This window comes from Panthera tigris, chromosome B3 (genome assembly GCF_018350195.1).
Source record: "Panthera tigris isolate Pti1 chromosome B3, P.tigris_Pti1_mat1.1, whole genome shotgun sequence".
In the NCBI taxonomy this organism is placed as follows: Eukaryota; Metazoa; Chordata; class Mammalia; order Carnivora; family Felidae; genus Panthera; species Panthera tigris.
In genome coordinates, this window is record NC_056665.1 from 50,054,880 (window position 1) to 50,071,614 (window position 16,735).

Consider the following 16,735-nt stretch of genomic DNA (forward strand, 5'->3'; position numbering starts at 1 on the left):
TAAGCCAGTTGGGTTACATACCATGATTATTTGTATATTTTTTCCAATTTTTTGAGTTGTCTCTTTTCTACTTCAAAACAATAATCAAGGGAAGTATTTTATACATGATTTCTCTTCTACTTACATCTCACTCTGCACACAACCTCACTCCAGCCAACATACATTTTGTCTTTTTGGTTCTTTATCTAAAACTACCACTGTAACTGTCACGTCAAGTTCCTTATGGGTTATATTCAGTTCATGCAGGTGACAAACAGCTTCTCGATTAGCTACAGTTCATTTACCACCAAATTCTGTTTCCAAAATAAGAATTAAATAACTTTTTTTAAATAGCAGGCCACTAACAAGTTATTAAGGAAAAAAACAGGTGGACTCTGGCTACTGACATTAGCTGAAACTGAAGGAGCAAGAATGAATCAGTTCTCTTCTTTGAAAGACAGACCCACTTCCCTTTGGTCTCCTGTTTCTGTCTACCACTATGCATGGTTTCCAGCTTTGGGCCAAGAAGGTGTTAAAGTGAAGGAACCACCAATAAAATCAGCTAGACAGGAATGGAGGTGAGGCTGTTTGGGGGAACTTATCTGACATTTCCATGCTTCTCTGTGAGAAAATACTGGAGCAGTGAGTGGGGTTTTCAATCACCTGGTCTCATTCCACTTGACTGCAAGCGTATAAATCATGGACACAAGATTGGATAGGAATGAGACACCAAACTCAAATGAATTTGAAGTAACTTTGCATATCCTCTCCTTGGCATGGATCACTAGTCAGACCACATGTAAAGTGTTTTTTTGCTTTGTTTTGTTTTCATTCTGAGTATTTGTGTGTGTCTATGTTGACAGACTCAATGTCTTCAGAAAAAAAAAAAAAAACTACCAAAATAATAAGGGTCTACAAACCTGAAGAAGACTATTATTTGAAAAAGACAAGTATTTGAAAAATTGTCATATACAATTGAAGTACATATATTAAATATTTACCCTCCATTGGTAACATTAAAGAATAGGAGTTTAAAGAGTAAAAGTTACCAGGAGGCAGGGCCTGATTCAAGCTGTAATTTATACACAGGAATTTTCTAGTGATGAATTAAGTTCCTGCCAAGGTGTTAAATTCTTCCTAGAGGTGTTCAAACAGATTGACCATTTTGAGAAAGAAATCATAGAACATCCTCATTTTTATAGGAGGCTATATTAGCTAGACTAGACCTTCCAACTCTGATTTCCTTTTTTTTTTCTTTTAACTCTGTCCTTTTCTTCCATTGTAGGCATACATGGAATTATTTTACACAGGGTGTGCCACCAGCGCAAAATTCTTGCTTAACACAATGAAAATAGAATTTTCTTAAGGAAATGTCACAGATTCTGTAGGGAAATTTTCAAATTATATTGATAGTTATTGTGGAAAGGCGTGACGTTGAATTCATATACTTGGCAAAGCTTCTTTCTGTTCAATGCGAGTGTGGATTTTAGGGAAAGAGTATGGAGGTATTACTAAAGAAAATATTGCCTTCCTGGACCATTCATACCCACCCTAATTTTTCGCAAATATTTTTTATTTTACATGCACATTTTAAAGTATCTTCAAATTTATAACGTATGAGTTTAATATATAACCCCATAGAAAAACTTGCTTAATTTAACCAATATCCACCAACACATCTTAAGAATGGATATAGATTATAAAGATGCTTCTAAAATCTAAAGAATGGGTGACATGTTTAGTCTCTAAAACACTGAAAGAAAAATCAGCTAATTTCTGAGGTATAATATACACCTTTTCATTAATATATTCAAGTCCTTTGTTTTTATAAATTTATTTATTTATTTTGGTAGAGAGAGAGAGAGCTGGCAAGGGGCAGAAAGAGGGAAAGAGACAATCCCAAGCAGGATCTCTGCTGTCAGCACAGAGGCCAACATGGGGCTCGATCTCATGAACCTTGAGATCATGAACTAAGCCAAAATCAAGAGTCAGATGTTTAAACCAATTGAGGTACCCAGGTGCCCCTCAAGCCATTTGTTTCTGGATGACAATATTTCTGTTTTCTCAAACGTCACCACCCTAATAGGCTGATTTCTTAAGATGCCTGTTTACAATTCACTTTTTAAATAAGTAGACTCAATTCTAATTGGATTATGAGATTATGAAAATTAGCTTAGTATTGAGTCCATCCCCCTTCCTTTTAAGCAGTTATTCCTAGATTTTTTTTTCAAAGACACACTACCTATTCTGAAAAAAAAAAAAAAATGCATTCATTACCATTAACAGCCTCCATTTGATCTGATAGCTTTGACTGTGTAGGAAGAATACTAATAAAGGAGAGAAAACTGTAGAATGAGTATGACTTACTACAAAACCAAAAGTGACAGCATTTGTGATTTAATCTTTATTTTGACATTTTTGTCTGATCCCCCTCAAGTTTAGGAAGCCCATGGACTCTATCCATTGGTTATATCCATATAAACAGTAAACAGAGGGGACAATATTTAGTCATAAAAAAAAAATGTTTGCAAATGAAAGTACATGTTTAAGTACATTTCTTTGGTGATATGTTTTGTTTGTCTTGTTTTTGTTTTAGTAATTTAAGGCCAGCAGCCACAACCAAATCAATGCAGGAGTGAAGTCAATAATATATATCTTAGACTGTGATGTTTTGGCATTACTGGACCTAATATAAAATATTAGTATAAATAATTTCTTTTGGAAATGGAAAATTTAAGATAAATTTTAATAAAGGTTGAAGTGATATGTATCTATACAGAAGTGTAAAAGGATGAGGAAACCATTAATATTCACTGAGCATCTCCTATTCGCCAAATTCTTAGCAAAGACTATTTCATTTTGTCTTCCCTATAAACCTCTGAGATAAATTTTATTATTCCTGTTCATTTGGTGGAGAAAAATGAAGCCTTTGGTTCCAAGATACCAAATAGGTTTGGAAAAGAATTCAGATTATTGTAATCACAAGGGTGTGCCTTCTGGGGTTCCTGGATAGCTCAGTCGGTTAAGCAACTGACTTTGGTTCAGGTCATGATCTCACTGTTCATGAGTTTGAGCCCTGCATCGGGCTCTGTGAGGACACCTCAGAGCCCGGAGCCTGCTTTGGATTCTGTGTCTCCCTCTCTCTGTGCCCTTCTCTCTCTCTCTCTCTCTTTCTCTCTCTCTCTCAAAAAGAAATAAATATTAAAAATATATTTTACAAGGGTGTGCTTTAGTCCTTGTTTGAGGAACATAACTTGACACACTCCCACTTTCTACACAGGGCTATTAAGAGATGGAAGTAACCAAACAGATCAGAAGACACTTTCAAGTTTTCTACTGGACAAGCATGAAATTGGTCATTCTGAGGAATCTAAGTCAGAGCCTGGCACTATGGGAACACAGCATCAACAATATAATGTCATGGGTGGTATGTGAATCTTTGTGAAGTAGGAGGGGTAGGGGGTGGAATTACTGAAAACCAGCAAGAACTGCAGAGGCCTAATATGAAAGCATGTAGGTTATGCATACATGTCTTTAGCCTAAGTAGGTACTCACTCTGCAAACAGTCAGCATTTAGGAGGTCCTGACACTTTTCATGGCATTTCACTCCACACTCCAAACACTTCATGCCTTGCCGGGCAATGCCCCACAGGAGCCCTTCACACTCGTAACAGTAGGTGGGTGTTGTTGCCGTCCAGACCTCAAAATTGTGAGGGGTGGTGGAGGACATGGGGTAGATCAGTGCCTGCAAGGTCTTCTTGAAGACATGTATTTTCTGTAAAGATGAGATAAGTTTCAATGTCAGCTAACTCTGTATTTCAAGGATTTCAACAAATAACAAACTATTTTATCATTTTTCCCTGAAAATATTATTTTGAAAGAGCCCCTTAATTATTGATTTAAGTAATGACAAGAACTCTGCTCACTATTCTTTTCTCAGCGTTCTAGGGTCCAATTTGTCATGTGAACACAAAGAACTCCCTTACATCCCAGACTGGACTGGGTTCCACTGTTGTGCAAGCTTCTTTCATAGCAGCAAGAAGCTCTAATTACTTGATAATATCCACACCCCTGCTATACTGTGGACTCCATGAAGTGAAGGATTATGAAATTCTTGCTCATTGCTATATCAGTCATTGGAGCATAACCTAGTCTCTGTCTTAATATTGGTGCCTAAGAAATATTAATATATACATATATATTGTATATACATATATAACATAGGTATAATATATGGTATATTTTATATACATTATAACATATATATTATATATATTATATATATTATATATATTATATATATTATATATATTATATATATAACACACATACATAATATATGTGTGTGTGTGTGTGTGTGTATATATATATATATATATATACACACACGCGCATATATATATGTGTGAGCATGTACACATACACACACATCTTTAAATAGCTATCCTTGGTTTAAACTGGTTCTTGGTAAGATTGTTAAGTAGATTCAAAGCATTCTAAATGCTGACTTAATGCTCCAGAAACATCCCCACCTCTCTTTTGCATCCTACAGCAGTATCTCTTCCGTGACTCTGTACTCTCCCAGACCTTTCAACACTTCCCAGCTCCAAAGAATGCTCATTCTATAATTCCTTCTACAAGGGACTGTTTTCATTGCCTATCCTTTAAGAACAAGGTCACCAACTAATTAATAAGAGAGCACTAGTAGCAGGTAAAACTTACATGCGACTCTCCCATGGTAATGGTAATATCTTAAAGGGAGATAAGTTTTTACAACACATGGAAGGATTCTCAGTGACAAGCCACTGGTGGGGTAGAAAAATTCACTGAATGAGTAGACAGAGGAGACCTGAGTTCCCTAGCATAGGGCCATTCAATGAAATTTAATATGGGCTTCTTCAGGACATATTTAGGGCCCGTCATCGATATTTCTCTCCTTAGTGCCAATCATTGTCTCTGACACATAGTAGGGATATGACACATATTTTGTGGGAATGTTCTTCCACTTAGAAGTATGGTAATCCACAGAGACTTACAAACCTTACTTTCCTCCCCTATCTACCTATCTGCAATATTATTTTGAAGATCAAATTGTATGATAGTAACAAATGTATTCCACAGACTTCAAAATACTAAATAAATATTAAGTATTAGTATTGATACTGGATTTTCCAGAAACCATCCTAGGTTGATAGGAAAAAGACCTGTTTGGATCAGTACTTCTCTGTGCTTTCCATATATAACAATGCAGGTATCTTCTTAAAAGAAAGACTATCACTCTGAAGTTACATTTACAAATAATTTCACAAAACTTCCTGATACATAATGAATGGATATTTACATAAATCCAGTAGGAGCCTAGCATTTACATGAAACATTTATATTTTGCATTAATAATCTTTAAGTCTAATTTCAGAATACCTTCCCACAGTGTTGAAATGGGCAACTTTCCATTATTCTTCAATTCCACAGTACGGTAACAGCATATTTCCCTTTATTAGTATATTCCCCTCATGGTGTGTTTTCCCAGAATATGTTTGGTAACGGTACTGGAATATTCCCTGCAGGGAGTTAAGCTTTACTAAATTTTTTTCTAACTTTTGAACAGCAAGATCCAGCCTTGCTACTACATGAGGGTCTGGCTGAAGCTTTTTATACTTTTATACTTCATGTGAGTCTAGAGAACAGGAGTGTGATCAAATAGAGGAATTATTCAAGTGGGGGACCCCCATATTAGGGTTTATACAAACAACTGGATCCATCCTTTCAATAGAGCCTCACCCAAGTAATCTTTGGCCTCATTTCATAATGAAGATGTCGTCTTGCAAAATAACTGTTAAGAGTTCTGTTAAGAGAATTAAAACGATGTATAATTCATCTTTGCTTCCCCTGCACAGCTTAGCAGAGTATTATTATCAATATCATTAAACTGAATTGAACAATTCACTTTGGCATAACAGATTTTCAATCAGCCATCCATAGACAGTTTCCTGTTCTAGCTGGGCTCAGGGTGTGTGTGTGTGTGTGTGTGTGTGTGTGTGTGTGTGCGCGTGCGCATATAATGTAGCTTTTTGGTTTAGCTAAAAAACAAGTGCGGAATTTAGTTATATTTGCAATCACATCAGGTAATTTGTTTTTCCCTTAGTAGGGGAAAGTAATTCTAACTAAATAGAACACTAGGTGGGAATAGTCTGCTAATGAATACAAGTAAAGAAAAACATACCAACTTAGAAAGTAGGGTTGGGTAAAGGGTTGTTTTGAACATGAACTTATCTACATGTTTTAAGGTTAAGTAAATGGTTCATACATTTTATCTAATACCCTGTGACTATTATCTTTTTCATTGAATTCAAATTATATATAGTCAGTCCTCTACATTCTTAAGCTATAGCAGGAGTAATAAATTTAAGGAAGAGTTCCTAAAAAATTAAACATACTGGAGAAAACCAAATAAAAGACAGTTCTAAGTAAACAGATGAGAAGTTTTCATTGAAATGTTTTGTTTGGTTGGGTTTAAAGAGCCATGATCCATTTCATAAAAAGAGAATGAAGCTAATTAAAAAAAAAAAACACACGATAGTAACATTGAAAATTTACTAGATAACACACTGAAAATCAACTGAATGGGGCATTAAAACAAATTGAACATTTAAAAGATGGAGAAGCTGGAGAAAATATTGTATACTTCACTACAAGGTATATATCCTCAGTCTGACAGAAATGATAATATGTATCTTTTTCACTTGTGATTTTGGGGATATGAGCATGTCTATCAAAGCTGAAAATTAGAATAAATGACATATGGAAACAGTTCTTACTGAAGCAAAGTATAAGATGTAAGGATGGTCAGTTCAGAAACTCAGGAAATGATTAGCTAGGAAAGCATGTACAAATATACCTTATAAGGGATTCTTACTCTCACAAGAATATTGCATCCTGGGAAAATAAGGTACTTTCTTAGTTAGCGAAGACCGACCAGACCAAACAAGATTATAAAAAGGACCAAAAATAAAAGAGTTCTGTGGAATAAGACAAAAAAGATAGGGTATGAAAAACTGAATAAAACAAGGAGAAGCCCCAGAATTAGCCACTGAACATGACAGATGGGAGTTTGTAACTATTAGAAATTGCCTTAAAAGGAAGAGATTTTTTTTTTATGTAGTACATTAAACAGATAGAAAGATAATTAAGTAGAGTTAATAAACAGGATCCTCACTAATATGAAAGGATGAGACTGTGAAATTGCCTTAAAAGGAAGAGATTTTTTTTTTTATGTAGTACATTAAACAGATAGATAATTAAGTAGAGTTAATAAACAGGATCCTCACTAATATGAAAGGATGAGACTGTGTATGTTATCTGGGGAGAGTTTCTGGCCTACGTAAATCCAGATATGTAGAGAAGATGATGCCAAGAACAAGCAGAGCCCTAATCTAATGGGATTAGGAAACAAGGACAGAATGAATTCAGCAAAAGAGAAGACTTGCTGCTAATCTATTATAAAGGTTTCTAAAATTTCCAAATCTTCCACAATAAACATTTAATACTTTCTAAAATATATTTTCATTTTTTAAAATATTCTTTCATTCACTGTATGACCAAGTTGCATTTTACATCCAAGAGAAGACTCTTGTTTCTATACGACAAAAGACAATGGATGCTGGTATTTATGGATGTGTATATATGTTCTTTATTTCCCCCTCTTTTAAAAGTCACAAAGCTTTTGTAAATCATGCTCAATACTTCATGGAAGTTACTTACAAAATAAAATAATTATCACTGGCAAACCACATTGCTGGCTTTTCCTCCGTTCTAAATAAAAACAAAACAAAGCAGCCACAACAACAACCACCAATCTCAGATGTCACTTTCCAGTATGTATTTTCTAATTATATCAAAATGCATGCTCACTGTGGAAACAATTTATAAAACAAAAAAGCACTAAAAAAACAAACAAAAAGTTACTCAATTTAATATTTGAAAGTTAGTCATGGTTTGATTTGTGTTCTCCGAGGATTTTTTTCTATTTATATACAGAATGTAAGACTTATGCAATTAGGAATAAAACCTGTAAACATCAGTTTTATATTACTGAACTGACTGAAGAAAAAAGAAGGTGACTTTTACTTTGTGAAGACACTGTTTTATCTGTAGAAATGAGGGTAGGAAATGCTTTGGCTCTGATAAACCTCTTTAGCCAAATACAGATTACAGATTACAAAGGGAAGGATGCTCATATCCTAAACAATGATTTTGTTAAAAATCTGTCCTCTAATAAACTATAATCTTGGGTGAAATGCTATAATATGTCACTTTCTGAACAATTAGGACACACACAAAAAAAATGAATTGTCTTTTCTACATAACTATATGAGAAAATTAAAATGAGCCCAATAAATAAAGCATTCAGGCTTCCTGCCAAAGGCAATGACTAGTGTTTTGAGACAATCAATATTCCAATCAACCAAATGTTAATACAATAGGAACAAAGCATGTCTATCTCCATTTGCCATACACCTGTTCTCTTTTTCCTCTACCATGTTAACCAGTGACTGAACTAATAAAGTTCTATCTTCTCATCATCCTGTGGGTTTCCTCATGGGATTTTGTAAACCATGATTTTCCTATTCTCAAAAAAAATCACATTTTGATAACTACAAGAAAAAATATGCTTCTTGTTTTGAAGCATTATTCATGTACCTTGGGGAAAAAAATCTATTTGCTGTCCTGTAGGTATCATTTCACTCTTTCTGTACAAAAGCATCAGAAATATTTGCAGAGCAAATATTATGTACAATGTGACCTTTGAAATTTGTTATAAACAAGAAGACAGAACAATGGCATAAGAAGTTTGTGAGTATAAAAACAGCCTAATTTCGGGTCTGATTTACTCACGAGGACAATCATCACATAAGACTGACTGTAGAAGTTAAAGTTATTCAGGTAAAATTTTGTACCAGAAAAGTGAAGACACCAAAAGTTATGTGCCTATCCTTGGAAAAATGTGAATAATTTGTATTACTTACATTGTTTTTTAACAGACACTAATTATCATTGAGCTAAGTGACTTAGTAAGTCCAAATAAAGAGAGTGAATAATGATAAAGAAGAGGATACAATAATTAAAGAAGAGTTCAAAATAACACAGACCTATTATGACAGAAAACACAACCTGGAAACAAATTAGGACAGATTTGTCATGTACTGTATCACTTTTCTTCAATTCAAACTTTCAATGAAATTGTGAATGTAATTATATAAAGTTCTAAAGACTCCACCCAAAAACTTTTAGAATAAATAAACTCAGTAAATTTGTAGAATATAAAATCAATACACTAAGATGTGCTTCATTTCTATGCATAAATAACAAATCGTCAGGGAAATGAAGAAATGAATTTAACTTACACTTGCATCAAAAAGAATAAAATACCTAGAAGCAAATATAACCAAGGAGATGAAAGATCTATACATTGAAAAGTATAAAATATTAGCAAAAGAATCAGAGAAGACACAAATGAATGAAAGATACTCCATGCTCATGGGTTGGAAAAATATCATTAAAATGTTCATGTTATCCAAAGCAATACATAGGCTCCACACAATCCCTATGAAAATTTCAATGGCAATTTTCACAGAAATAGAACCAGCAAACTTAAAATTTGCATGGAACCACAAAATCGTGAACAGAGAAAACAATCTCAAGGAAAAAAAAACTAGAGGCAACACTCTCCCTGATTCCAAACTATATTACAAAGATACCATAATCAAAACAGCATTGTACTGCATAAAAACAGACACATAGATCAAAAGAACAGAACAGAGCCTCAAAATAAACCCACACATATATGTTCTATTAATTCATGACAAAGGAGCCAAGAATATACAATGGGGAAAGGACAGTCTCTCTTTAAGAGATGTGCTGGGAAAACTGAACAGCCACATGCAAAGGAATCAAACTGAACCATGATCTTATAAGATACACAAAAAGATTAATAAGAAATTAATTAAATACTTAAATATAAGACCTGAAACCATAGGCTCCTAGAAGAAAACATAGGGGATAAGCTCCTTGACATTGGTTTTGGTGACGATGTATTTTGGATTTGACACAAAAAGCAAAAATAAGTGGAGCTACATTAAACTAAAAACATTAAACTAAAAAACTTCTTCACAGTAAAAGAAACCATAAAAAAATGAAAAGACAATATGCTGAATAGAAGAATATATTTGCAAATCATGTATCTGACAAGGGAATAATATCCAAAATATATAAAGAACTCATACAACTCAATAGCTAGAAAACAAACTGATTTAAAAATGGGCAGAGGATCTGAACAGATATTTGTCCAAATAAGACATAGGTATGGCTAAAAGGTACATGAAAATATATTCACTATCAACAATCTTCAGAGAGATGCAAATCAAAACCAAGAGATAACACCTTACATCTGTTAGAAAGGCAGTATTGGGGCGCCTGGGTGGCTCAGTCGGTTGAGCGTCCGACTTCAGCTCAGGTCGTGATCTCACGGTCTGTGAGTTCAAGCCCCGCATCAGGCTCTGTGCTGACAGCTCGGAGCCTGGAGCCTGCCTCAGATTCTGTGTCTCCCTCTCTCTCTGCCCCTCCCCTGCTCATGCTCTGTCTCAAAAACAAATAAAAATATTAAAAAAAAAAAAAAGAAAGGCAGTATTAAAACCACAAACAATAACAAGTGTTGGCAAGGATTTGGAGAAAAGGGAACACTTCTGCACTGTTGGTGGGAATTTAAATGGAAAACAGTATGGAATTACCACAAAAAATTAAAAATTAAAAATAGAACTACCATATGACCCAGAAATCCCACTTCTGGGTAATTATCCAAAGAGAATAAAAGTATTAATTTGAACATATACCTCCATGTTAACAGAAGCATTATTTTCAACAGTAAAGACACAGAAACAACCTAAGTGTCATTAGAATGGAGAAGAAAATGTGTGTGTGTGTGTGTGTGTGTGTGTGTGTGTGTGTATAATAGAATGTAATTCAGCTATAAGAGAGTAAAATCTTGCCATATGCAACAACATGGTTGGATCTTGAGAACATTATGCTAAGTGAACTAGACCACAGGAAGATGAATACTGTATGATCTTACTTACACGTAGAATCTAAGAAAACAGAAACAAAAACAAAAGCAAAAGCAAAAAGCCAAGCTCACAGATACAGACAATGGACTGGTGATTGCCAGAGGCAGAGGATGGTAGGTAAAATTTGTGAATGGGGTCAAAAGGTGTAAATTTCTAGTTATGAAACAAGTAAGTCATGGGATTATAATATACACTATGGTGACCATAGTTAATACTGTGCTGTGCATTTGAAAAATGTCGATCATAAAAATTATCACAACAAAGAAAAAAATGAAACTGTGTTTGGGTGATGGAAGTTAACTAAACTTACTGTGGTGATTATTTCACATATATAAAAATATTAATTAATTATGTTGTACACTGGAAACTAATATGTTATAGGTCAAATATACCTCAATAAAAAAGTGTATACAATAATAAAGGTAGTATGAGATGAGTAATTTATTAAATATAAGAGACTAAAACAAATATGAATTCATTCACTGGAGAGTAACTTTTACCATTTTAAGATGGAAAGTCTATTTTTTTTTTTTTTTTACCACTTGGGATAGATACAGATAATCTTTTGACAGAGACCATGAAATTAGAAAGATGGGCTAGGATATTGTAGAAATAAGAGAGGAAAGGAGGTCATCTCTGTTAAAAGGAACCCTTTTCACTGTCCTCTTGTGTAACCAAGCAAAGCCAGTCATGGAGCCATGGAAAGTGGTATGGTAAACACAGATTATGATAAAAACTACAATATTTACTACACACTTATATGTTTAAAATGGTTGAAGTGCTTTCTATTTGTTATCTCAATGATACTCCCAATAGTACTCTAGCATCAATAATGTATTTGTTTTACATGCTGGAAAACTGATCTGTCAATGTGGCAGATTGAGTTGATATAATGAAGCGTTGAGAAAAAATAGTTTAATATGTAAAAGCGTTAAAATGAAATAGATTCTCCAGGTGCTTGAGGGGAAAAAAAGGAACTTACTACCAGAATTATGAAAGCTGATTCCACGGAAACCCAAAGGATGATCCAGTTAAACTCTATGGGCTACAAACTTGCAGTTTTTAGACCATTTTCTGATATGACATTTCGACTTACCTTTTATTTAATGTTATCATTGAGGCTAGTAATGAGAGCTTAAGAATTTTTGGATCTTTTTATTTTCAGGACAGAGTTATTAACTTTAAAGTTTGAAGACAAAGATACTACCAAAAAAAAAAAAAACCCCCAAACAAACAAAAACAAACAAACAAAAAAAAAACCCAAAGAAACAAAGGAAGAAAAAGAAAAGAAAATGGCAGGCCAGTATCTCTAATGAACATAGATACAAATATCCTCACAGAATTTTAGCAACCTGAATTCAACAATACATTAAAAAAATGATTCACCATGCTTAAGTAAGATTTATTCCAGGGATGCAAGGGTAGTTTAATATTTATAAATCCATCAATGTGATACATCACATTAACAAGAGGAATAATAAAAAAATTATATAATGTCAATAGATACAGAAAAAGCATTTTACAAAATACAAAATCTATTCATGATAAAAACTCTCAAAGTGGGTTTAGAGGGAACATACCTCAACACAATAAAGGCCATATATGAAAAACCCACAGCTAACATCATACTCAATGGTGGGAAACTGAAAACTTTTCCTCTAAGATCAGGAATAAGATAAGGATGTCCACTTTTGCCACTTTTATTCAACATAGTACTGGAAGTTCTAGCTGCAGCAATCAGAAAAAAAAAGAAAAGAAAAGAAAAATAAATAAATAAATAAGCCTCCAAATTGCTAAGAAAGAAGTAAAACTGTCACTATTGACAGATAACATGATACTATATATAAAAAATCCTCAAGTCTCCATCAAAAAAAATATTAACACTTATAATTTGGTAAAGGTTGCACAAAATTAACATACAGAAGACTGTTGTGTTTCTATACACTAATAATGAAATATCAAAAAGAGAAATTAAGAAAACAATCTCATTTACAATTGCACCAAGAATAAATTTAACCAAGAAGGTGAAAAGCCCATACTCTGAAAACTACAAGATATTGTTGAAACAATTTGAAGATGACACAAATGGAAAGATGTATCATGCTCATAGATTGGAATATTTTTAAAATGTCCACACTACCCAAGGCAGACTACAGATTCAATACAATCTCTATCAAAATAGCAATAGCATTCTTCACAGAACTAGAAAAAATAATCCTAAAATTTGTATGGAAATACAAAAGACCTCACATAACCAAAGCAATCTTGAGAAAGAAGAACAAAGCTGGAGATACACTACAAAACTAGTAATCAAAACAGTATGGTACTGGAACAAAAACATACACCTAGAACAATACAACAGGAAAAATGCTCTAAAATAAACCCACAACTATAAACGCAATCTATGACAAAGAAAGAAAGAATATACCATGGGAAAAAATAGTCTCTTGAATAAGAGATGATGGGAAAACTGGACAGCTACATGTAAAGAATGAAAACTGGACCACTTTTTTATATCATGCACACAACCAATTTAAAGACCTGAATGTGAGGGGCACCTGGGTGGCTCAGTGGGTTAAGCGTCTAAGTTTTATTTCAGGTCATGATCTCAGGGCTTGTGAGGTTCCGCACTGACAGTGAGGAGGAACCTGTTTGGGATTCTCTGTCAACCTCTCTGCCTCTCCACGCATGTACGTGTACACTCTTCCTCTTAACATAAATAAACATTAAGGGGTGCCTGAGTGGCTCAGTCGGTTAAGCATCCAACTTTGGCTCAGGTCATGGTCTCAGGGTTCGTGAGTTCAAGGCCCACGTCAGGCTCTGTGCTGAAAGCTCAAAGACTGGAGCCTGCTTCAGATTCTGTGTCTCCCTCTCTCTGCCCCTTCTCTGCTCACACTCTGTCTCTCTCTCCCTCAAAATAAATAAATGTTAAAAAATAATATTAAAAAAAAGACCTAGTAATGCATGGGTGACTCAATTGGTCATGATCTCATGGTTCATGAGTTTGAGCCATACAATGGGATCTGCGATGACAGCACAGAGCCTGCTTGGGATCCTCTCTCTCTCTTTCTCAAAAGTAAACAAACAAATTAAAAAAAAAGACCTAATTTGAGACTTGAACCCATAAGCCTCCTGAAAGAAAACACAGGCAGTATTATCTTGGACATCAACTTTAACAATATGTTTATGTATGTTTCTTGAGACAAGGGGAAAAAAAGTAAAAATAAACTATTGGGACTGCACCCAAATAAAGAGGTTTTGCACAGCAAAGGAAACCATTGACAGAACAAAAAGATGACCTACTGAGAGAAGATATTTGCAAATGATATATCCAAGCGGTTAATATCCAAAGTATATAAAGAACTTCTATAATTCAATACCAAAACCAAACGATCCAATTAAAAAAATGAGCAGAGGATCCGAATAGACATTCTTCCAAAAAAGACATACAGATGGCTAACAGACACATGAAAAGATGCCTTACGTCACCATCCATCAGGGCTAATCAAAACCATAATGTGAGATCACTTCACACCAGTCAGAATGGCTTGTATCAAAAACAAGAAATGAGTGTTGGTGAGGATGTGGAGAAAAGAGAACCCTCATGCACTATTGGTGGGAACGTAAGTTGGTGGAGCCACTGTGGAAAACAGTATGGAGGTTCCTCAAAATTTAAAAATGAAACTATTCATATGATCCAGTAATTCCACTACTGGATATTCACAAAACAAAACAAAAAAAGAAAGAAAGAAAACACTAATTTGAAAAGATATATACACTCATATTCATTACAGCATTATTACCATAGTCAAGAAATGAAAGCAACTTTAATAAATGCACAAAAGAGTGGTATACACAGACAGATATGTACACCCACACACATAAGGGATTACTTGTCCATAAAAAAGAATGAGATCTAGCCATTTGCAGCAGCATGAATGGACTTATAAGACTTTGTACTAAGTGAAATAAGTCAAAGAAAGACAAATACCATATCATTTCATTCATATGTGGAATTTATTAAAATAAGCAAAGGAACAAAAGAAGAAAGAGAGGCATGGGACACCTGGGTGACTCAGTTGGTTAAGTGTCCGACTTTGGCTCAGGTCATGATCTCATGGTGTGTGGGTTCCAGCCCCATATTGGGCTCTGTGCTGACAGCTCAGAGCCTGGAGCCTGCTTCAGATTCTCTGTCTCCCTCTCTCTTTGCCCCTCCCACACTCATACTCTGTCTCTGTCTTCCAAAAATATAAAAGAGAGAGAGAGAGATGCAAACCAAGAAACCGACTCTTAACTGTAGAGAACTGACAGTTAACGGGGGTATTGGAGGCGATGGGTTAAATAGGTGATGAGGATTAAGGAGTGCACCTGTGATGAACACCAGGTGATGCAGGGAAGTGTTGAATACTGTATTACACATCTGAAACGAATATTACACTGTAGGTTAACTGGAATTTAAAAACTTTTTAAAAAAATGATGACAATAAAAAAAAACACAAATGAACATACTAAAACAAAACCACACATCGTTTCTCTTTAAAAAAATTTTTTAATTATTTATTTATTTTTAAGAGAGGGAGAGAAACTGAGAGCAGGGGAGGAGCAGAGGGGGATAGAGTATACGAAGCAGGATCTGTGCTGACAGCAGAGAGCCCAATGTGAGGCTCAGACCCATGAGGGAGGAGACCATGACCTGAGCTGAGGTCAGAGGCTTAATTGACTGAATCACCCAGACACCCCTACCTTGTTCCTCTTAAAGAGAAGAAACTGATGATTCCAAGTGGAGGTGGGTGGGGAGATGGGTGAAATAAAGGGTATTAAGAGATACAAACTTCTGGCTATAAAATAAACTAATCACAGCAATGAAAAAAATACAGCACAAGGAATATAGTCAATAATATTGTAATAACATTGTATGGAAACAGATGGTGATGACACTTAATCATGGTAAACACTGACTAATGTACGGAATTGTCAAATCAATATTATACACCTGAAACTAACATAGCAATGTATGTTAATTATACTTCAATAAAAGAAATTGTAAAGTATATTTATGATACATTTAGGAAACATCTGCTATATTAAAATAAACAGTATAGATCATTTTAATTCATCTGTTGAGGAGAGGGAAAGTAAAACTCAACCTCCACAAAAGAACCTTAGAAAAACAATTAAAAAAGAGACAGTATATTTTTAAAGAGGAATAGAACTAAGCTCAAATACACTATCATAAATGTAAATTGATTGAGTTCACCTGTAAAAAGACAAATTCTTGAATTGAATTGAAACTAAGCTCTGTGAGGGGCGCTTGGGTGGCTCAGTGGGTTAAACTTGTGACTTCATTTCTGGTCATGATCTCACAGTTCATGGGTTCATAGCCCCACATCAGGCTCTGTGCTGATAGCTGAGAGGCTGGAGCCTGCTTCAGATTCTGTGTCTCACTCTCTCTCTGCCCCTTGCCTGCTCACTCTGTCTCTCTCTAATATAAATAAATAAACATTAAAAATTAAAAAAAAAGAAAATTAAGCTATGTGAGATACACATAAAACATGTTAAGACTTAAAGAATGACTAAAAAAGTTCTATCAAGGAAATACTGAATCTATCAATTTGGTATAGCTGTATTAATAGCAT

The 16,735-nt window shown here is 34.5% G+C and overlaps 1 protein-coding gene across 1 annotated transcript in view; it reads right to left on the reverse strand.

Annotated features, from left to right (window-relative positions):
* Positions 1-16,735, reverse strand: part of UNC13C (unc-13 homolog C) — a 569,448-nt gene that overhangs the window by 342,651 nt on the left and 210,062 nt on the right. The window contains exon 6 of the mRNA XM_042988813.1: positions 3,535-3,754. Coding sequence (XP_042844747.1) covers positions 3,535-3,754 — 220 coding nt within the window. The remainder of the gene's footprint in view (positions 1-3,534; positions 3,755-16,735) is intronic.